Source organism: Rhinoderma darwinii, chromosome 1, assembly GCF_050947455.1.
Source record: "Rhinoderma darwinii isolate aRhiDar2 chromosome 1, aRhiDar2.hap1, whole genome shotgun sequence".
NCBI classification, from domain to species: Eukaryota; Metazoa; Chordata; class Amphibia; order Anura; family Rhinodermatidae; genus Rhinoderma; species Rhinoderma darwinii.
In genome coordinates, this window is record NC_134687.1 from 570,328,871 (window position 1) to 570,353,287 (window position 24,417).

Genomic DNA, 24,417 nt, shown 5'->3' on the forward strand with positions numbered 1-24,417 from the left:
TGCCATAGCCAGTTCTTGCTTTCTCTTTTTCGTTTTTTTCTTCCCCGCTTTTTTTGTGGGACGAGTCGTAGTTTTTAATGGCGCCATTTATTGTACCAACTATTGAAAAACGTTTACATTTTTTTTTAATGGGATGGAATGGAAAAAAACTGCAATTCCTCCATTGCTTTCTGTGTTTTGATTTCATAGTGTTCACCGTGCGGTAAAAATTATGGGTCAATAGGATTATGGTGAGATCCCATTTATATAGTGCTTCTACTTTTACAAAATAAAACCGATTTGTTAAAAAAAAAAAAGACATAACTGTTTTTCGCGAGGCGAGATGTAGTTATGGGGTACATGTGACTTTTCGATCACTTTATTAAATTTTTTTAGGAAGTGATGTGACTAAACAATAGCATATCTGGAATATTTTTATGCCGTTCATCTTGTTAAATAACATTTTAATGCAATAGTTCAGACATTAACAGACGCAGCGATGCCAATTTTGTTTTTTTAATTGTTTATGTAAAAAAATAAAAAGCGTTTTTTCATCCATTTTGTGAGGCAAAGTGACAAACAGCAATTCTGGCATTTTAAATATTTTTTAATAGCGCGGATCATCGTGGACGCAGCGACACGAATTGTGTATTTTTTATTGTTTACATTATTCTACGTAAAAAATGGAAAGTTATTTTTTTATGTTCTTAAAAACTTTATTAAATAGCTTATTAATTTATTTTTTGATCCCACTAGGTAACTTGAGCATGCATGTTGTACCATACACTGCAATAATTACAGGTTAAATAGGAGCACTAGCATGGCAGCCATTCATTAGGCCACCAGTGGGGGCGGGTGGGGGTGTGAGTGTGATAAGATGACACAGGGGTACACCCCTCTGTCTAATTGCTAAATAGTTAAATGGCCATCAGAGTTATCTCCGATCTCGGCCGTTAGAGCAGAGTGTCCGCTCCATTTCCCCCTCCCAACCATGATGTACATTTACGTCAAATGTCGGAAAGGGGTTGACAGCATCATCTAGTAACAAAAACATTTAAATTAAACGTGTAGTTTTTTTTTATACAAAAAGTCTATGGGCGATGGATAGCTTCATATAATTTTTTTTCTACATGTTTGTATAACAGCTTTGTGCCATACAGCTCTGGATATGCAGGGTTTAGAGATACGTTAAAGTGGGGTTTCCCACAAAACACATATTTCCCCTATCCACGGAATAGGGGATACATGTGTGACCACTGAGGGTCTGACTGCAGGGACCCCCAGCAAAGACGAGAACGGGGGACCGAAAGTTCCCAAATGTGCTCCATGAGAATGGAGCGCTGGTGTGCATTCTCGGCAAGCTCTCCATTAATTTCTATGGGATTTCTGAGACCGCTGTCTCCAGCAGCTCCATAGAAATGGATGGAGCACTGGTCGAGCACGCACAGCAGCGCTCCATTCTCATGGAGCACTTCGGGAGAGTTTCGGTCACCCGGTCTTCTCATTGCTGGGGGTCCCAGCGGTCGGACCCCTAGCAATCACACATGTATCCCCTTATCCTGTGGATAGGGGATATAGGTGTTTGTATTAAAACGCTCCTTTAAAACGTGGGACACATCTGTAAATAATCAGCATTTGGACAATGCCATGATACCATAAATTTCTCCTGGAAGAAGATAATGGGACAGTTTAATATTGACAATAAAGAAGGGATCGTCTCCTATTCTTCATACAAACTTGATGGATTAGTTCCTTCTCAATGCCTCCACAGACCCTCGGTGGTGAGGGGTATGCTTGAGAGCCATGAGGGAGGTGTTCTATGGTGACCGCCTTACTCTAGGCCAATCAGTGGTTGGAGAAAGGGGCCCACATATTGTTATTGCACAAGGGTCCTTTGTGGTCTGTGCGTTGCGTTGCTACAAGAAATACAGCATATTTTCCCATTATGAAACTTCAAAGAGAATAAAATATGGCTAGAGCAGACATGGGCAAACTACGGCCCGCGGGCCACATACGGCCCGTTAGGCTTTTTAATCCGGCCCGCCGAACTTGTCCAAATAATAGTAAAAACCTCCTTTTTTTTCCCCTTTCCCTGCAATGCCCACGTTTTCCCAATAGATGGCGCACTCAAAACACATTGACCGTTGTTAACCCCTTAACGCCGAAGGACGGATATATCCGTCCTCAGCAGCTGCTAGTTCGCGCAGGAGGACGGATATATCCGTCCTGTGATCGCGCGGGTACTGACAGTTTACCCACGCGATCAGCGGCAGGAGCACGGCTGTTATACTCAGCCTGGCTCCTGCTGCAACTGCCGGAATCGAAGCGCGCGCCGATTCCGGCAGTTTAACCCATTAAATGCCGCTGTCAACAGTGACAGCGGCATTTAATGTGTTTGACAGAGGGGGGAACTCCCTCTGTCTCCCGATCGGCGCCCCCGCAAACAAATCGCGGGTCGCCGTCGGGTTTCCATGACAGCCGGGGGTCTAACAAAGACCCCCAGGTCTGTCTTCAGCATCTGCCTGTTAGGCGATGCCAGAGGCATGACCTAACAGGTTGCCTGTCAGTTTTACACTGACAGGCAATAATGCTTTGGTATACGAAGTATACCAAAGCATTATATATGCGATCGGCATATCGCATAGTGAAGTCCCCTGGTGGGACTAAAAAAAAAAAAGTAAAACCGTTAAATAAAGTTTGTGAAAAAATAAATAAAAAAAATTACAGTCAAAGTCAAATAAAACTACTTTTTTGCCCAAAAAAGTGGTTTTATTTAATAAAACGGTCAAAACAAATCACACATACACATATATGGTATCCCCGCGATCGTAACAACTTGACCAATAAAATGAACACATTAATTAAACCGCCGGATGAACGGCGTCCAAAGAAAACGCAAAAAACAACGGCAAAATTCTCTCTTTTCTCCCATTCCCCCCATAAAAAATAAAATAAAAGTTCATCTATAAGTCCTATGTACCCCAAAATAGTACTAATGAAAACTACACATTGTCCCGCAAAAATCAATCCCACGTACGGCCACATCGACGGAAAAATAAAAAAATTACGCCTCTTGGAACGCGGCGATGCAAAAACAAGTAATTTTTTTCTAAAAGGGTTTTTATTGTGCAAACGTAGAAAAAACATATAAAACCTTTACACATTTGGTATCCCTGTAATCGTGCCGACCCATAGAATAAAGTTAACATGTTATTTACGCTGCATAGTAAACGGCGTAAATTTATAACGTGAAAATTAATGCTGGAATAGCTGCTTATTTTCAATTCTCTCCTAAAATAAAGTTAATAAAAGTTAATCAATATGTTATAAGCATCTAAAAATGGTACAATTACAAAATACAACTCGTCCCGGAAAAAACAAGCCCTTATACGGCTATGTCGACGGAATAAAAAAAGAGTTACGACTCTTGGAATGCGACCGTGGAAAAACAAAAAATAATCCTTGGTCATTAACGTGCAAAATGGCCCGGTCATTAAGGGGTTAATGTGGCGCGTATTTCTCTTTATTTCACTTTAATTTTCACTTCGTTTCACGTCACCATTAAGCCCTTCGGTTTTCAAAGAGTACAATATCAGCCGTCACTTTGCCACGAAGCATGCAAACTATGCTAGCAAGCAGTCAACACAAGAACGGGCGGCTACTGCTCAGAGGTTGGCAGCTAATTTACAGAGTCAACAGAACTTTTTTCTTGATAAATCACAGTGCGTATGTTATTTTAATCTATTTACATTTCCTCCTCCCAGTATCTGCGAAATAGTATGTAAATGCCATATCTTGCATATTCCTTGAGACAAATTTATTAACTGATAAGGGCTATTTTTCACATTTGAAAGACAGTTAATAAATTGGGTTGTAGTGTTCTTACTGTGCTATGAGGTTTGCACACACTACATTTAATGCTTTAGTATATCCGGCCCAAACACTCCCTCCAAATGCTCCTGGCCCGGCCCCTCTGTCAAATTTTAGAACCCATTGTGGCCCGCGAGTCAAAAAGTTTGCCCACCCCTGGGCTAGAGTCTGAAGTTCTAGCATGTTACAAAGCATGTTATCAGTATTAACATTACTCAAGCTGATACATTAAATTACAGAACGCATTGGCAGAATAATTAAAGGATAACGTATTACTGTTCAAAGGTTGCAACAGGAACAAGAACTATTATTTGTTGTGTTGCACGGACATAAATATTGAGCATACATACATTGGCTTATAGATGTAATGAAGACCATATTTTATTACTTATAGCTTATTTACCAGCTTGCTTCTAGAAACAAAACAAGAAAAGAGAGTCATGAGGCTAGGGCTCCACGGTGACAGAGTTGGCCGTTATCGGCAAGAGAACATTTGCATTATAATTGAAAAGTTATTAAAAATGTAAAAAGTATAATTAAAACCACTTCGGCCTCATGCACACAACCGTAAGGGTTTTTACTGTCTGCAAATACGGATTCTACAGCTTCAGATACACAACCGTAGTCGTCCGCAATTGCGGAAGTCTATGGGCGAGTCCGTGCTGCAATTGAGGACAAGAATAGGACATGTTCTATATTTTGCGGATAATTTATACAGACCGGACACACATCCATAAACATACGGAAAGGTGTCCATCGCCAATAGAAATGAATGGGTCTGCAATTTTATCCGAAATTAGGGATTCTGTAACTACGGATGAAAACTACGGTCGTGTGCATGGGGCCTTAGGCAGTAGTGTGGCAAGAAGCTGAACCATTTTAAGAAATAGATAACATATGCAGTTCTAACAAATAATCTTAGAACAGGTTTAGAGGAAACTATGATCATGGTCCTGCATGTAACACATGGATTTTGCATGCGATTCCCCGGCAGCATTCTCATTGAAGACAAAAGGAAGAAAAAGGCACAATACTTTCAGGGATTAGACCTGGTGTGGTTTAAGGCTGGGTTCACACAACCTATTTTCAGGCGTAAACGAGGCGTATTATGCCTCGATTTACGTCTGAAAATAGGGCTCCAATACGTTGGCAAACATCTGCCCATTCATTTGAATGGGTTTGCCGACGTACTGTGCAGACAACCTGTCATTTACGCGTCGTCGTTTGACAGCTGTCAAACGACGACGCGTAAAAATACAGCCTCGTCAAAAGAAGTGCAGGACACTTATATACATTATATGCAGGGCACTTCATTCAGACGTAATTTGAGCCGTTCTTCATTGAACTCAATGAAGCGCAGCTCAAAATTTACGGCGGTCAGAGAAGCCTCGCAAAATGCGAGGAGGAGGAATTACGGCTGAAACGAGGCAGCTGGTTTCTCCTGAAAACAGTCTGTCTTTTCAGACGTAAAAGCCTGCTACCGTGTACACATACCCTAAAGAGCGAGCAGATTTGTGAAGTCATGTTCATTATAAAGAGACACATGACCTCTGCGGTTAGCTATAGTAGCACTCGGAACAACACAAAGCCAGAATGTCTGCTCCCAACCTAATGCAAATTATGTTTAAAGCTCTCACTAGCAATATTTGATCAATATCTGATCAGTGAGGGTCCAACTGCAGTGCCCCCGCCAAGCACTTTTTTTTTTTTTTTTAAAGTGGCCACATGGTCGGTATTTGGCAATAATTGACCATGCGGCTACCGAGAAAAAGCCAGGCAGAACAGACAGATGATGTTGTGAAATACAACTTTCCTTGTGTTGCTGCCACATTGTCTTAGCAAACAGGGGAAGGTAACAGTGGTCGGACCCCCCCCCACTTATGCCTCATGCACAAGTCTTTACCCATAGTGTGCCACCATGTGGTGCCTGAGTGCAGCACAGTAATCTAAATCTAAAGTACTTGTTATACTTTCTGTAATGCATTAGATTCTGTAAGAATCTATGGGGTCTATTAAGATCTCAGCTCCTAAGAGGACCAGGATGAAGAAAACACCAACTACAGCTTTTTGTGCTTACGTGGAGTTGTCCTTTTTCACAAGGCAAAACAGAAAAAGATTACGGTCAGAGACAAATGAGCAGATTGTTATCTCTTCGGCCCGAGAGAGTAGAAGGCACATTACAAAGAATATGAAAATTATTTTGGGAAGAATTATTTTGGGAAGAAAATGAATAGAAATATGGTATGACATAACATGGATAATCAGCTAAGAAACCACAGCAATAAAATAAAGAAGAATCATTAAGGCAAAAAAGATTTTAAATGACTCAAATATGGAATTAGTCAACATGAAAATGATCGGAAATCTTATCTCATAGGTTGTAAATTTCATATTCTAGGGTCCAGTATATTGCATTTTCCAGTACTTCGGATAACAGGCTGCTTCATGAACCCAGCTCTTACAATCTTTATTGTAAAATGAGACAAATGGCTGGAGAAATAATTTGGGTTTAAGATTTGCTCAAATTTAACCCCTTCCGCCTAGAAGATTTACATTGTAAGCGAGGAGCAATTCAGGCACAAAGAAGTACATGTATGGTGCTGTGATCACTTGGGCACTAGGGGAGAATATGTCTGTACATAAAGAGTCTGACCGAGCCTGTATGGCAGTGCACAGATCCTGCTTGGCTCCGTACCATGGAGCCGTGTGGTTTCTGTGCACTGCCGAACTGGAGCCCTAACGCCAGGGGTTGGAGAAAAACCTCCGCGATCAACATAAATCAGCAAAACAGGTGAATTGATTCGCTCATCGCTATCTATTTTGATTGCAAGCTCTTGTAACAAAATCCCTGAGGGACAAACAGACTGGGCAAAAGGAAAAGTTTTTTTTACAGAACTCAATTACAGTAACAGCTATGATTCTGTTTGACAGCCTCCGACAACATTCATGTCTCATCCTGTTACTGCGGGAAATCACAACTCCACATGTTATGGCAAAAGGTACAGAAATAAAGATTCATTGCACACACAACCTTGCCAGTAAGGAATAATTCTTCAGTTTGTGATGTCTCAATTATCATGTATTTAGGCTGCATTTACAGCAACGGCAGATAATTCAATTCATCAGAGCATTTTCCTCACCTACACTTTCCAGTTAAATCACTGAAGGATTAAAATACACCCCTAGTATAGTATACTATACTGTTCTATACTATACAGTTCTATACTATACAATACTGTTCTATACTATACGGTTCTATACTATATGATACTGTTCCATACTGTACTGTTCTATACTATACGGTTCTATACTATATAATACTGTTCTATACGGTTCTATACCATATAGTTCTATACTATATAATACAGTTCTATACTGTACTGTTCTATACTATATAATACGGTTCTATACAATATAATACTGTTCTATACTATACGGTTCTGTACTATATAATACTGTTCTATACTGTACTGACCTATACTATATAATACTGTTCTATACTGTACCATATAATATGGTTCTATACTATATAATATTGTTCTATACTATATAATACTGTTCTATACTATATAATACTGTTCTATACTATACAGTTCTATACTGTACTGTTCTATACTATATAATACTGTTCTATACTATACAGTTCTATACTATATAACATTGTTCTATACTATATAACATTGTTCTATACTATATAATACTGTTCTATGCTATACGGTTCTATACTATATAATACTGTTCTATACTATATAAAACTGTTCCATACTATAGAATACTGTTCTATACTATATAATACTGTTCTATACTATACGTTTCTATACTATACTGTTCCATACTATATAATACTGTTCTATACTGTACTATACCATATAATACTGTTCTATACTGTACTGTTCTATACTATATACTACTGTTCTATACTATATACTACTGTTCTATACTATACAGTGCTATACTATATAATACTGTTCTATACTATACAGTGCTATATTATATAATACTGTTCTATACTATACAGTGTTATACTATAGAATACTGTTCTAAACTATATAATGCTATACTATATAATACTGTTCTATACTATATAATGCTATACTATATAATACTGTTCTATACTATATAATACTATTCTATACTGTTCTATACTATATAATACTGTTCTATACTATATAATACTGTTCTATACTATACGGTTCTATACTATACTGTTCCATACTATATAATACTGTTCTATACCATAATACTGTTCTATACCATAATACTGTTCTATACTATATAATACTGTTCTATACTGTACTGTTGTATACTATATAATACTGTTCTATACTGTACTGATCTTTACTATATAATACTGTTCTATACTATACGGTTCCACACTACACTGTTCTATACTATATAATACTGTTCTATACTGTACTGTACTATACTATTCTATATTATATGATACTGTTCTATACTGTACTGTTCTATACTATATAATACTGTTCTATACAATATAATACGGTTCTATACTATACGGTTCTATACTATATAATACTGTACTATACTATACGGTTCTATACTATATAATACTGTTCAATACAATATAATACCGTTCAATACTATATAATACCGTTCAATACTATATAATACCGTTCAATACTATACGGTTTCATACTATATACGGTTCTAGACTATATAATACTGTTCTATAATACACGGTTCTATACTATATAACACTGTTCTATACTATACAATACTGTACTATACGGTTCTATACTATTTAATACTGTTCTATACTGTACTGTTCTATACTGTACGGTTCTATACTATACGGTTCTATACTATATAATAATGTACTATTCTATACTGTATGGTTCTATACTATAAAATACTGTTCAATACAATATAATACCGTTCCATACTATATAATACTGTTCTATACTATATAATATTGTTCTATACTATATAATACTGTTCTATACTATTTAATACTGTTCTATACTAAACGGTTCTAAACTATATAATACTGTTCTGTTCTATACTGTACTATACTATATAACACTGTTCTATAATATACTATTCTATACTATACTGTTCTATACTATATAATACTGTATTGTTCTATACTGTACGTTTCTATACTATATAATACTGTTCTATACTGTACGGTTCTATACTATCTGGCTTTATACTATACGGTTCTATACTATAGAATATGTTCTATACTATACTGTTCTATACTGTACTATAAAATACTGTTCTATAGTATACGGTTCCATACTATATAATACTGTACTATACTGTATAATACGGTTCTATACTGTACTATTCTATAACACTGTTCTATACAACACAATATAATACTGCTCTATACAATACTGTTCTATAATATACTATATAATACTGTTGTATACTGTACTGTTGTATACTAGAATATTATTTTCTGTAATATTCTATATTATACTATTCTGTACTGTTCTATACTATACAATACGGTTCTATACGGTACTATTTTGGGAGGAAAATTAACAATAGAAAAAGAAATTTGGTCAACGAGGACAAGGGAAACATTAAAATATTTCTAGTAACAAAACCTGAAAATACTTTTGTTCTTGGTCCTTCTGTACTCAAAAAGACAATCCTGGCTTTGACACTATGAACTAGACCATAGTTGTGAGGAAAGCTTTTTATTTTTGTAATAAACTGAAGCTACATTGGGATGTATCTCTAGGTCTATACCTCATGTTTATGACTTTAGTTACTGTATCCAGCCCCATGTTGCTGGTTATCTCTTTTACCTCTAGAGGAGGGAAAGTCTTTATTTGGCCAAGGATCCATTTAACATCCATCCATTAAAAATATTCTGCGTTCACGTGTTTATAGTTCTAAAGTATTCACCAGCTCCAAAGGTCAAAACTTATCAATACATTTCCTGCTCCACTAATGTTCAACTTACAAAGAACCACAGAAAATAGCATAGCATGAACACTTCTGATTTTTGTTGATATAGATACATCAATCAATGTGTGGACTTTTTCTAGGTCTTTCCCTCTCAGGATAGCCTGTGCCATATTTCATCATTACCAAATACAGCCAAATTCCTAGCTACCCTGAGATCCCACACGCACTTTGAGGAGAGTGGTGGCGCACACATGTACGGTATATCTATTTTTACATGTAAAACTAGGGTTGTGCAGTACACATTCTGTTGATATGTCCACAAGCAGGAGATGTTGCCGATTTTCTGCAAAAAAAAAAAAAATCTGAAGCAGATTCTCAAAAAAACGCTGGTAAATCTATCACAAAAAAGGCTGGTAAATCTGTCACAGAAATCTATCACCCATAAGGCCAGCCCTGTGTAATATGTATTGGTGTGCACCCGGCTTTGTACTGAATGCAAATATAGTTTGTAGACATTTCTAAGGCCTCGTTCACATCAGCGTCGGGCTTCCGTTCATGGGTTCCGTTAGACCTTTCTGTCATTTACAGTATATGTGCATCAGTTGTCTCTTTTATTATCTGTTATAACAACAAAGTGTGTTAAAAAAACAAAAAAAAACCACAAAAATGTTTGACCAATCCTTCATGCAGCTCTAGACTTGCTTAGGCTTCGCTCACATCTGCGTCGGGCTTCTTTTCACGGGTTCCATTAGACCTTTCTGTCAGGGGAACCCATGAATGGAAACTGGACGGAAACCATAGCATTCCGTTTGCATTATCATTGTTTTCAATGGTAATGCTTCCGTTATTAATGATTTCCGTTCTGTAAGGTTTCAATTTTTTTTAGCGGAAACAATAGAGCAGTTGACTACGCTATTGATTTTGCCAAAAAAAAACTGAAACCTTACTGAACGGAGACAAACGGAAACCATTAGTAACGGAAGCATTACCATTGAAATAAATGATAATGCAAACGGAAAGCTATGGTTTCCATTCATGGGTTCCCCTGATGGAAAGGTCTAATGGAACCCGTGAAAAGAAGCCCGACGCAGATGTGAGCGAAGCCTAAGCAAGTCTAGAGCTGCATGAAGGATTGGTCAAACATTTTTGTGTTTTTTTTTGTTTTTTTAACACACTTTGTTGTTATAACAGATAATAAAAGAGACAACTGATGCATATATACTGTAAATATATTCTATAGGAAGTGGTGATATGCATGTGAAATTTTGAGACATACATTTTTCCCGGGTTTACATTCCTTTTGAGGTATTTGAGGTCAATGAATTTGACAAATGTTTGTACAGATATCCGCTATGTTTTGTCTGCCTGTCCATATCAATCACTGAACTGGAAATCAATGTATCGTTGAAAAGAACGTGATTTAGCCTAGGTACAGTATGTACTAAAGGGCAGATGGGGATACAAAACTACAGGTTATGTCATATGTTCATAAGTGACCCTTACAAAAAAAAATATTTTGAGAGATCAGAAGAATTAGAGAATTCTGGGACTCCGTTAGAGATGATTTTATATATATAAATATATATATATATACATATATATATATATATATATATATATATATATATGTTACACTATAATGTAGCTAATTTATTGTAGGATTTATTTTAAGTCATATCTGTGAATTACTAGATCTTCTTATGAAGTATAGACTGCGTCATATTTTCAAGGTCTTCAAGGCAATTTCTGTGTGTATTCTGCTTTTCACATTGTGTAGTCTACAACCAAGTAGTGAGTGAGACTTCTTTATTCAGTCTGCAAAAGTGGCACTCAACCAATTGAATAAGAAACGATTAGGCGACTCAAAACGTATACAGAATATACAATTATTACTATTACTAATGGTCATACTTTGGTATATTTACAGTTAAAGTATGTTCCCTTAATGTAACAGCAGTGATATATATAGGTAGAAACTGTATTTAATAGATATTTCAGGAGGCCCCATAGATTACAATCTTATTTCCTCTGACTTCAATGTGCTGTGGAATAATTTATTATTATTAGCGGTTGTCAACCTTTGGATATCCATCATCTGCTGTACCAAGATAACTCATAAACAGCTGCATACAACATAAAAAGACATCATATGCAACTTATTTACATTTTAAAGTAAATGTCCACATTTACATTACCACTTTGTTTTTAATATAAATGGAAAAAAATAAAATCAGAATTTATCTTTATAGAGGTTGAGGCTCTGTTTTTCTGATACAGAGCTCCTCATTTCTTGCATAGATATAGAGTGCAATGCTAAAATTCTGTGTGCCTTCAGCCATCACTAGAAGGAGCTTACCGCATACTGCGAGTACACTGAACTCCATCATAAAAAATATGGAGTATGCGCTTAAGCTCCAAAGCAGGCAGAACTTTATTATTTAACTCTTTTTGAAGCTGTATCCGTAAACCAAAGCTCCAAACCCCATATAAATCTATAGGAAAGAAATTCAGGAAATAAAATAATTAACAAGTTAATCCAGGCAAAAAATGTTGGAACGAACAAACCACATTGTAGTAAAAGGTAAACCTTTACTTTAAAAAGCGTAGCTTCAGTTGTACTTTCCCGTCAAGATGACACCGGGCATAAAGAGACGTTCCTGCACGCTAGGCGATACAGTTTAGTTGCCATGGCAACCATACAATGCCCGGAGAGTATCGTGGACTGGTCTTATCAAAATAGAATTAGTACATGATACTATCCACACGTTGTACAGTTGCCAAAGCATGCAGGGGCATCTCTCCATGCCCCATGTCAATTTTGGAAGGAGTAAAAATGGAGCTACACTTTAAGCAAATTTAACATATATGGAAAATAATCTCAACATCAATGAAAAACTACTCTATACTCTGACATAATATTGCTTATCTGTCTTCAAATTGAAAACATTAGTTCATCTGTCATTTTAATTTGAAGATACTCTGACTGAGCAATTGTAATTATTCAAAATCACAAGTGAAATAACATGTGTGGTCCTGAAAAGTATCCAGTTGCAGTTGAGTGTGCGTCCATTAAAATGATGCATCAAAATAAATCAAAAAGTACAATGGTGTTCTGTACCCAAAACAGCTACTTGCATTCTCCGTAGCCCAGCAATTAATCAGAACAATCACAGATTAGCCTGGCCTAGACTGACCTAGCGGGTAACACATTCACAGGTTTACACTAGAAAGTTGTGAAAAGAATGGTATCTTTGCAAATATTTGATTAAGTGCTACAAGATGTTGAGGAAATTTGGTGCTTAAATGAACGATGTGTTTGATGCAATTTCAGGGAACACTATTGTAAATGTTGCATAAAAGAAAAAAATAACTTATTTAAAGAACGGTCTTGACAGCAGCTTGGCAGAGACCGAAACCACCCACTCAAATGAAGAGACCAGAAATGATCAGCTGTGTAGACATCTAACCTTGGGTAAACCATTCCATGTTTCATGCACAATAAATTAGCACTGAGAGAAACAGAAGCATATCTAGAAATCATTGGGCACGACTGCAATATTTAAGGGAGGTCTTCTAATCTATTCTGCATGTTTCCATTAGCTTCATTCCCAAATATCTATTTTCCACTCCATGACAAAGCCCATAATGACAACTTACCCAATTAACACCCAAACATTTATATATCACTCACCCCCACGAGAGAACAGGGAGTTACAGAAAAACAGCTGAGTCTGCTTGTTTGGCTGGTACGTAACTCTGATTGGCTTGAACGTAGAGAGCTGCACATATGGGCAGCAATTTCTCCATTTATTCTCACCCAGAGGCGTGCCCAAGGTAAGATTGCTACAACCAAACCTAGAGTAGACTTGTGCCTACAGAATAACTACACCACCTGAGCAAGTTTCTTTTGTTTCAGTGTCGACATCAAGTGAAGCTGACAGCAGATGAAGTGGCATGGTGCTTTCCTAGCATTGCTGCCACTTTGTCAGACCCCAGCTGATCGGAAATTGGTGGCCTATTCTAGTGATGAGCCACCATTGACTTTGCTGATAAAACCCCATTGGCTTGTATTATAAAGTAAAGCCACAACGTTTTTGTTCTGCATCAAAAACAGGTGTTATAAAAGCATTTAAGCCGCACGTTAAGTTTATATATAATCTTCAACATTTACTTTGATACACAACAAAATGGCAAGTATTTGGGACTAAATATGCAAATCTCAAAATATTATCCTTCTAACAAAACAATAATAGAATGAAATTCCACTGAGTTATTGTTAGGCTATGTTCACACGGGGTCTTTTGCCGAGTTTTTTGACGCGGAAACCGCGTCGCAAAACTCGGCAGAAACGGCCCGAGAACGCCTCCCATTGATTTCAATGGGAGGCGTCGGCGTCTTTTTCCCGCGAGCAGTAAAACTGCCTCGCGGGAAAAAGAAGCGACATGCCCTATCTTCGGGCGCTTCCGCGTCCGACCTCCCATTGACTTCAATGGGAGGCAGGAGAAAGCGTGTTTTATGCCCGCGGCGCTCAATGGCCGCGGGCGAAAAACGGCGCGATAATTGCTATTCACACTGAGTATTTTGGGGGAGGAATATCTGCCTCAAAATTCCGTTTGGAGCTTTGAGGCAGATATTCCTCCCCCAAAATACTCCGTGTGAACTTAGCCTTAGCAGAAATAAAAATAACCTAATGCTACATGTCACTTGCAGGTGGCAAAGATACCCCAGGAAAGAAAACAAAGATACAAGAGATCAAAGTTAAGGACATGCATCAATTTATGAATACTGTATATATTCAGACCCACAAATAAATATAAACTTAGCTTGCCCACTATAAAGCTGTGCTGTGTATACGGTACTATCCCAATCCTTCCATACCCTGCAAACCCCCCATCAACCATAGGATTTGGTGCTCTACTGTAATTCATGGTGGGATGTGGGGATCTCACATTTGTTTATAGTATCTCCATCAAAGTCTAACAAACTATCACCACTTCAAGTTATATAAATAGCATCAGAAATACTTGAGGATTAAAAAAGATTTTCCAAACAAGGGTAACCACGTAAAAAGTTATCCCCAACCCAGACAGATATGGAATATCCGCAGAGTATGCCATAAATGCCTGATAGATGCGGGTTCCAGCTGTTGGACATGCACCTATATCGAGAACGAGGGTCCTTCGACCCCCGTTTTGCCTTGTGAGGCGTCTACTGGCCACAGATTCAAGACAGGGAAGGAGATGGAGGCGCACACGCACGTGGCTCTCTCCATAATGTCTTATGGACGTTATGGAAATAGCGGAGCGAGCATGTGTAGTTTCCTGGAAGCAGCAATAGCCTGTAGGAAAGGCTAAGCATGCAAAGTAGAACAAAGTGCTGGACAGATCATCATCACTCGGCTAACTCCGAATCGGTCTGTGTCTGACAGTCCAATAGAAAAAGTTACTATTGAGGAACCAATAAGAAGTTAACTTATAAAATATAATATAATATAATATAGAGCAAAACTACTGGACTGGAAGTACAGATACAGATATTGGCACCAGCTGTCATGTAAAAGAAGAAAGCACCAATTTACGCTCTCTTTTTTGTAAGTGTTGCTCCCTCAGCTCACTGCTCTATGAAAATTAGATGCAGGGCTCAGGAACGCACACAGAGGACAAAGGACTATTGGGACATGTAGTATACATGTGGCCGCACATGCAATGGCCATCCTCAGAGAAGAGATTTGGAACTTCTTGGGACCATACTGTAAGAGTGACCGCTATTGTTGCTATGGTCATCTAGGCAATCCCTGACATGGTACGAAGGAACATGACTGTACAATGTGTCAAGAGGCAATAAAGCTGTGAGCTTTGAGTTATCTGTATAGAGGAGGACATATTGGAAACACACTTCGCTGCGAGCATGTGAAGCGTCTGACGTCAGACGCTGCTCTGCCCACCACTGGAAAGTCTGCCGCACCGCGTGGAGTTACACTGCCGTGTAAGTACACATGCTGATCGCTTGTACGGCGCTGACTGGACCTGAGCACCTGTGACCGTGATGAGACTGCTGTACTCCTGCTTGCTGGTCACAGCGCTACTTGGGCCTGCTGGGTTGCCCACTGGAGCTTTTCACAATTCTAGCTGTTGGACTGTTGCAGCTTTCTTGAGCTTCAAGCTGAACCCTGTTCTCTGGCTATCTACACTGTCTGTGCTGCTGGTGCCGCCTATGGGAAATCCGCTCTCTCCATACTACCTCGTAACAGCCCTGTTTACACTGTGTAGCCAACCCACCTTTGGAATCTCCTTGGAACCTCCTAGAGCTGGAGCTGCGACTTTGGGATAGTCTGAAAACTCTCCCCTGCCAACACGGACGATATGAGAGCAGTGAGTAAAAAACAGTTGTCAATACATGTATTGACTGTATATATATATATATATATATATATATATATATATATATATATATATATATATATATATATAAATAACGGTGGATAGTACTGATGGATTATAATTTAAGACAAGATTATCCACTCGTTTTTCTTGGAACATGGTGCGAAAATTACAGCTGAACAGCCCTACTACTGGTTAGCCTGAACTGCCCGTTTGTCAAGTGGCTTGACCTCCTGTATAGGGTATGAGCTGGGCCTAAAACCTATCGATATAAAAAAAATAATAACTATTATGACTAGGAGGGGCAGGGAAGAGCTTAAATCCCTTCTAGCTGGGGGGACATGAAGGGGGAAAAAAAAAAAAGAAGTCACGGGCCTGGAGAATACCAAAATTGTTAAATATTTGAAATCCCCTCTGATGTCTGCTAAAAGAGCTGGAAAGATAGAAACAGCTGTGGAAAAAACCCTAGAGCTGGGAGGTACTGATCTATCAGAAGGAGGGGGTGATGTATCGGAGGACAATATTAGTCCTGAACCCGGTCTACTGCAGGAAGGAGGTGCAGCGTGGTGTGAGGTGGAACCCACTCTTAAAGATATTTCAAGTCAGATTGCCCAGTGCTGCATGGCTATAAAAGAAGTGTCTAACCAGATGGGAATTTGGTTAAACAGAAATAAAAGAGAAATTTCCTTGCGGACAAGTGACTTTGGGAAAATACTGAGTCGGGTGGAAGAGGCAGAAGGTGCTATCAAAGGAGGTTAAAGATTTACAGAAATCCAACAAAACCCTGGTTGAAAAAGTTATGGATCCGGAGAACCATGCGAGGAGGAAAAATATCAGGATAGTTGGACTCCTGGGGGGAGTTGAAGGGTACGATCCTGCGAAATTTGTACTAAATTGGTTCCTGAACTTGTTTGAGAAAGAGGATTTCTCTTGAGTGAGGCTTGTAGCTAGAGCTCATAGCGTTTCGGAGAAGACCAGACCTCCCGGATGTCCTTTGAGAGCTTAAAATGTTAGCCTCAAGAGATAAAAGAGCTGTTACTGCAGAAAACTAGAGGGAAAAAAGAGATCATGTTTAATAACTGTAAAGTAATGTTTTTCTCTGATTTTGCGACGGAGATTCAAAAGAAAAGGTCTGCATATATAGAGATAAAGAAAAAGCGGAGAGCTGGAGGTGTGCAATATGCATTATTGTATCCAGCCCGGTTTAGAGTTACCTTTAACGGGCATGCAGTGTTTTTTGAGAACGTGGTTGAAGCCTCTGAGTGCATTGAAGCCCATGTTAAGAGCTGAGGGATGTAAATGATATGGGATATTTTCTTTTATTTTTCCCATTTAGCCTTATATTGGTAATGGCGGCAGTGGGAGTGGTGTGATGGCGGAGATAGGGACCTGTTGATGGGAGAGAGGGTTGTTAGTTCTCCATCCATGGGTCATTGTAGGGGGAGGGGGGTTTGTGTGTATTTTTTTTTCTCTTCTTCATTCGACTCTTCTTTCCTCCTTTGGTTCCTCGTTGTGTTGCTCCGTTTCGCATGTTTTTTTGTAGAAGGGGTTTATATTATTATTATTATGCTAAATAATAGAAAATATTACATTTTTGTCATGGAATGTAAGGGGACTTGGGGACAAGCTTCAGCGTCTGGCAATCTTTAATCGGCTAAAGAACTATCTTCCAGGAATAATATGTTTACAAGAAACTCATCTGACAGTACAGCGGGAGTCCTTAAAGGGGTTTTCCCATTTTAAACATTCATGGCATATCCACAGGATATGCTAAGTAGTCCATTCCATAGCTTGTCTAAGCAAGATAATAGTTTCTGAAAATGGATACTAGTGGGCGGTCATAAGTGAATAGTTCAGGGACTGACTGACTTCAAATGCCTGAGCATCTTTTCAGAGTAATTCTAGTCATCTTTTTATACAACGTTCCAAAGAAACCCAGAGCATCCAGATACCCCTAACATTGGCATTGTTGCGTGTTTAGCCCCTGTCAACTTCGTTTGACCATCATCCTCTTTGGAAGGCATTGGTAACCATTAGACAACACAAAACGCAGGAATTATCCTTGTACAGTTTTAAAGAGGTTCTCTAGGATTTTTGAATTATTATAGAATATTAAATTATATATAGAATAGAATAATAATAATAATAGAGTGAGAATGCTATGCTTATATTTACTGTAGAAATTCTTTGAAAAACGGGACTCCGTGAGGCGCTGCTACTCAAAAAGTATTCAGTAGTAATAGTAAATGATGCTTTATTGTTACAGGCTACGCGTTTCAATGCCGCACCGGCATCTTCCTCAGGCCACACACATTGCAGTCTTAAACAACAGCCCTTTTAAATACACCACGCGGGAAAAAAAACGCCAATGTAAACAGGGTCAAAGTGCAACGGTGACGTAATCACCGGGGAAAGTTCAGGCTTAAAAATACATGAAAAACATCAATTTTTCATGTATTTTTAAGCCTGAACTTTCCCCGGTGATTACGTCACCGTTGCACTTTGACCCTGTTTACATTGGCGTTTTTTTTCCCGCGTGGTGTATTTAAAAGGGCTGTTTAAGACTGCAATGTGTGTGGCCTGAGGAAGATGCCGGTGCGGCATTGAAACTCGTAGCCTGTAACAATAAAGCATCATTTACTATTACTACTGAATCCTTTTTGAGTAGCAGCGCCTCACGGAGTCCCGTTTTTCAAAGAATTTCTACAGTACCTATTGCGGTGGTCCTTCAGGTCTGACCGGCTGGGATCTCGGCAGCAGCACTCATTCAACACCGGTCTATCTATTATACGCTCTAGATCTATTTACCTGTGGTAAGCCTCCATCTGCCAAATAACAGTTTGTCATTTCTTGGGCTTACTTACACTATGTGGCGCCGTGTTTTTTCCTTTTAATTCTTATGCTTATATTTAGAAATTGATATCGTACAATGAAAAGTAGTTTACCCTCTTTTGCTTCCTTTGCCTTTTCAGATTCTTTTGCCTCATCTTCCCTTTTTCTTTTTGCTGCATTCAGTTCTCGTTTTAGCTGACGTGCTTCTTTACGCAATTCTTCACTGAAGGAGAAAAGAAAAAGAAAAAAAAGCAAATATGGTAATTACCAAAAACAAAACACAAATAAGTAAATTAAATAGAGATAAAACTTACATAAAAGTAAATCACACTGGTGAAGACAGAATTGATCGTAAACATTAATAAAATTTTAAGTCAGTGGTATATAATCTTGTGGACAGTGGTATATAATCTTGTGGACAAGGGTTGTCAAGGGTTCCGGACACTGGTATCAGGGGGAAAAAAACACTTCAAGGCCCAGTTCACACAACATTTTTTGGTGCCAATTTTTACAAGTCATAATCAGCTCCAAAAAATGCCCGAAATCGCCTCCCACTGACTTCAATGTGAGGTGGAGGTGTTTTTTTTTTCCCTGGGCAACTCTTAGGCCCCATGCACACGAACGTGTTTTTGCGTCCGCAATTCCCCCGCAAATCCACGGGAGAATTGCGGACCCATTCATTTCTATGGGCCCATACACACTATCCGTGTTTTCACGGGACTCCGCATGTCCGCAAATCCGTGCCGCAGAAACTCAGGACATGTCTTATTACGGCCCGCAAATTCGATGCGGACATGCCCATAGAAGTCAATGCCCATGGAAAATGCGGGTACACCTCCGTGTGTCAACCGCAGTTTGCGGATTTGCGGAAGTGTTGCTAGGCGACGACCGGGAATGAGTTCTGTCGTCATCCTGTTTTACATAGGCTTTTTTTTTTTTTATCCGCATTTTGCGGATTACATACGGATGAACTGCGGATTACATACGGATGAACTGCGGAGGACATTTCACGGAACACGGTCCTGGAATTTGCGGACCAGAAAAACACTACGATCGTGTGCATGATGCCTTAGCCGTTCGCGGGGAAAAAAAAAGCGGCATGACCTTTTTTTCCCGCGTTTCTGGCTCTGACCTCCCATTGAAATCAATAGGAGTCAGAAAGAGAGTTTTTTGCGGCGTTTTTTTTTTACCCGCGATCCTCAATGGCCATAGGTGAAAAGTGCAGCAAAAACTGTGGCAAAAAACTCCATGTGAACTAGGCCTTCGGGGTTGTCTCATGAAGACAACCACTGTCGATATGCCCTGTTACAAAATATGGACGTCATAGAAGAGGGCTTTCTCTATAAGCCAGGGCGAAAAGAAACTTTGTACAAATGGCTCCCATCTGGCAGACTCGGCCTGTCTATGCATTAAGTGAACGCCCAATTAAATGCTACAATGTAATACTACAATAAAAACTGTCCGTACGTGGTAAAAAGCGGATCACCAGGGGGTAGAGAAGACTGACCTGTGGAGATTTGATCGGTGGGCCAGCTTCCATTTAAAAAAGCTTGACTTCATGAGGAAAACTTTTTAAACCCTTAGTGACCATCAATATGCATTTTCACAGCAGTCACTAAGGCGCCTTCGGCTAGGCCACCGGCTTTTCATGGCGGCCCAGTCTAAGTCCTGCACAGGTGTCCTGTGCAGGCTCGAGCCGGGCTCCTGCTCCAACGGCCACGAACAAAGGTTACTTCGATCGCAGCCGTTTAACCCATTAAATGCTGCGGTCAATAGCGACCGTGGCATTTAAATCATTTACAGAGGGAGGGTGCTCCCTATATCAACCATCGGCGACGTGCAAATGCAATTGCGGGCCCCCGATGGGGTGCCATGGCAGCCTGGGGCGTGATAAAGGCCCAGAGGTCTGCCCTGGGCATATGCCTATTAGGATGTGACGGAGGCATGGCCTAATAGATTGCCTGTCAGTTTTACACTGACAGGCAATAATGCTTTGGTATACGAAGTATACCAAAGCATCATAGCAGCGATCTAAAGATCGCATAGTAAAGTCCCCTAGTGGGACTGGAAAAATAAGTAATAAATGTGAAATAAAATAAAAATTACAGTAAAAAAGATTTAAAAAAAAAATTCACAAAAAAAGTGATTTTGTATAGAAGTGTAAATTTTTTTATAAAAGTACACATACATGGTATCGCCGAGACCGTAATGACCCAAACACTAAAGTTAATATGTAATTTAAACTGCAAGGTAAAAAACAATGGCGAAATTGCTATTTTTTTCCATTTCGCCCCAAAAAAGTCATAATAAAAGTGATTCATTAAGTCCCATGTACCCCAAAACAGTACCAATCAAAACTATGTCTCATCCCGCAAAAGACAAGCCCAAAAAAATGACTACATTGACTGAAAAATAACGGCTCTTGGAAAGAGACGATGCAAAAACAAATCATTTTATTGTGCAAAAGTCGTAAAACATAAACAACCTATACATATGTGGTATCGTTGTAATCATACGACCCATAGAATAAAGGTAAGGTGTTATTTAGGCCGCAAAGTGAACGGAGTGAATGTAAAACACATAGAACAATGGTGGAATTTCAGTTTTTTTTTCTATTCCCACCAAAAAAAGTTAATAAAAGTTAATCAAAAATGATATGTACCCCAAAATGGTGCCATTAAAAAGAAAACTAATCTCGCAAAAAAAGTCCTCATACAGCTATGTCGACGGAAAAATAAAAAAGTTATAGCTCCGTGAATGAGACTATAGAAAAACGGAAAAAAATAAATAAATAACTTGGTCAATAGAGCCTAAAATATGCGGGTCACTAAAAGGATTAAGGCCCTGCTCCCACTGAGTTTTTTGCCACGGACGCCACGGCAAAAAAACAACCCAAATTCCCTCCCATTGTTTTCAATAGGCGGTAGAGGCGTTTTTTTCCGCTCGCGGGAAAAAGAAGTGACATGTCCTATCTTGAGGCGTTTTCCGTTTCAAAAACCCCATTTAAATAAATGGGAGACGAACAAAAACGCCGCAAACGGCCGCGGTTGTTTTTGACGTGTTTTTTTCCCTTTGCCTGTTGAAGGTAAAAAAAAAGTCTCAAAAAAACGCGTTAAAATAAGCAAAAATGGTGGCAAAAAACGCCTGTGGTGCAAAACCACTTCAAGTGTGAACAGGGCCTAAAGAGATCAGTATCCGTAGAGGTAATGTAGCGGAAACTAATACATGATTTTTAATCCTCTTTTATATTGCCCACGTAGTTCATGTAAGGACTCTAAGCAACATAATTGGCATTTTAGTTCCTAAAAAGGAGTTTACAAAAGGAGACTCTAGCCAAACATTATAATTTCACTTTTACTTGTGTACTATTGCTTTTAATACTCTTGTTGCTTATATACCGTCAATATATTCTGCAGCGCTGTACAGAGATTGTCACCATTCACATCAGTCCCTGTCTCCAATGGCTCACCAATCTAATCTCCCTATCTGAAACAGACACATACATGCCAGGGTCAATGTCATAGGAAGCCAATTGACCCATCCATTAAAACAATGAGTGGAACCACATGGAAAAGCTGCACACAAGAAAGCCATGAATAAGTATGTCTGAGACTGGATTGGTTGGTACTATCGTGTGTTACCAGGAAGAAGTCTCCCCCTCAAAAAGATGTCAGACATATCAGAAGTTTTGATCGGTGGTGGTCCAGGTGCCAAGACCCCCACGGTTGCTGAAACAAAAGGTACAAGAGCACTCAGCAGAGCGGCTCTCCTGGTCAGCAATAACATGGGCTCATAAACGTTCTATGCGAGTCTGTCTTCAGACTGACAAGTAGCTCTGATCACAGCAGAAAGTGCAGAGTTCTAAGCGGAGTGCTTTTGCACCTTTGTTTCAGCTATGGTGGGGTTCTTAGAACCCGGACCCCCACTGATCAAGCCTAAAGCTTTGAAATTGCAGTTCTTAATATTTCGCAGTGTGCGCGTTTTACTCTTGCACTTTAGATATAAATAATGAAAAAACAAACATTTATCAGGCTGTCCACTATGTGAACTACCCAGAAAGATTTTAGAACCCTATCCGATTTCTAAGAAATCTTAAAAGAAGAAAATCTCTGGAAGGGAAATATCTAAATATTGTAATTTCCTACTGTTATTACCACTCCACAGAAGCAGAACAGAAGAAACAAAGGCTCGTTTAATGATTGCTATAAAACTAAAATGAAAACATCCAGCAGCTGTCACATGGAAAAAGAAAAGGAGCAGTCCCTCAATGTAACAAATAAAAACGCTCAGCAGGTTTCCTATACGTAGCCCCTTGGTGCCATTCCATGTATATTTTACAGAGCTGGCACTATCCATTTTGCGCCAACAGCAATAAATGTATGGTGAGGGGATGGTGAAGGCACAGAAGCTGTGCCTGCAACATCCGCAGCAAGTGGCAGCTGTATATTACAGCTGACAATCTGCTGAAATGGCTGGGATCAGAGTTGACACGATCGTGGGGTGCCAAATCGGAGGCCCCCTGGTCTGCCATCCGTGTAAGGCCTCATGCACACGACCATAGTGTTTTTCTGGTCCGCAAATTCCAGGACCGTGTTCCGTGAAATGTCCTCCGCAGTTCATCCGTATGTAATCCGCAGTTCATCCGTATGTAATCCGCAAAATGCGGATAAAAAAAAAAAGCCTAGGTAAAACAGGATGACGACAGAACTCATTCCCGGTCGTCGCCTAGCAACACTTCCGCAAATCCGCAAACTGCGGTTGACACACGGAGGTGTACCCGCATTTTCCACCGGCCCATTGACTTCTATGGGCATGTCTGCATCGAATTTGCGGGCCGTAATAAGACATGTCCTGAGTTTGTGCGGCACGGATTTGCGGACATGCGGGGCCCCGTGAAAACACGGATAGTGTGTATGGGCCCATAGAAATGAATGGGTCAGCAATTCTCCTGTGGATTTTCGGGGGAATTGCGGACGCAAAAACACGTTCGTGTGCATGGGGCCTTAGTCTAATAGGATACACTGCACTACAGAAATAAAATGTTAAAAAAAAGATCCACAGTTCCTTTTACAAAGCTTTTTATTATGGGGGACAAAAACAAACAATGATGGAATTGCTGTTTTTTATTTTTCATATACACACCCCAAAATACATTATATGTATCTCAAAATGGTGCCATTAAAGAATAAAAATTGTCCTTAAAAAAAACAAGCTCTTATAAACCTGAATCGATAGAAACATGTAAAAATTCTGGCTCTCTGAATGCAGCGACTAAAAAACAAACAAACAGTGACTCTCCAGAACAAGCCGCTGTGTATAGATGAGGAATAACACTATATCTGACCATTACATGATTTGTACCTGCATTTTTCCCTGAACTCCTTTCCAGAGGGGAAGGAGACTAGCTGCAATGATGTCTCCCATACACAGCACATAGAAAGGAAATCCTGCTCCGCTAGCTCTCTCTCACACA

The 24,417-nt window shown here is 39.3% G+C and overlaps 1 protein-coding gene across 1 annotated transcript in view; it reads right to left on the minus strand.

The window, feature by feature from the left end:
• The window catches only part of CWC27 (CWC27 spliceosome associated cyclophilin), a 240,656-nt gene that overhangs the window by 85,442 nt on the left and 130,797 nt on the right, over positions 1–24,417 (minus strand). Inside the window, exon 11 of the mRNA XM_075839140.1 lies at positions 19,058–19,167. Within this exon, the coding sequence (XP_075695255.1) occupies positions 19,058–19,167 (110 nt within the window). The remainder of the gene's footprint in view (positions 1–19,057; positions 19,168–24,417) is intronic.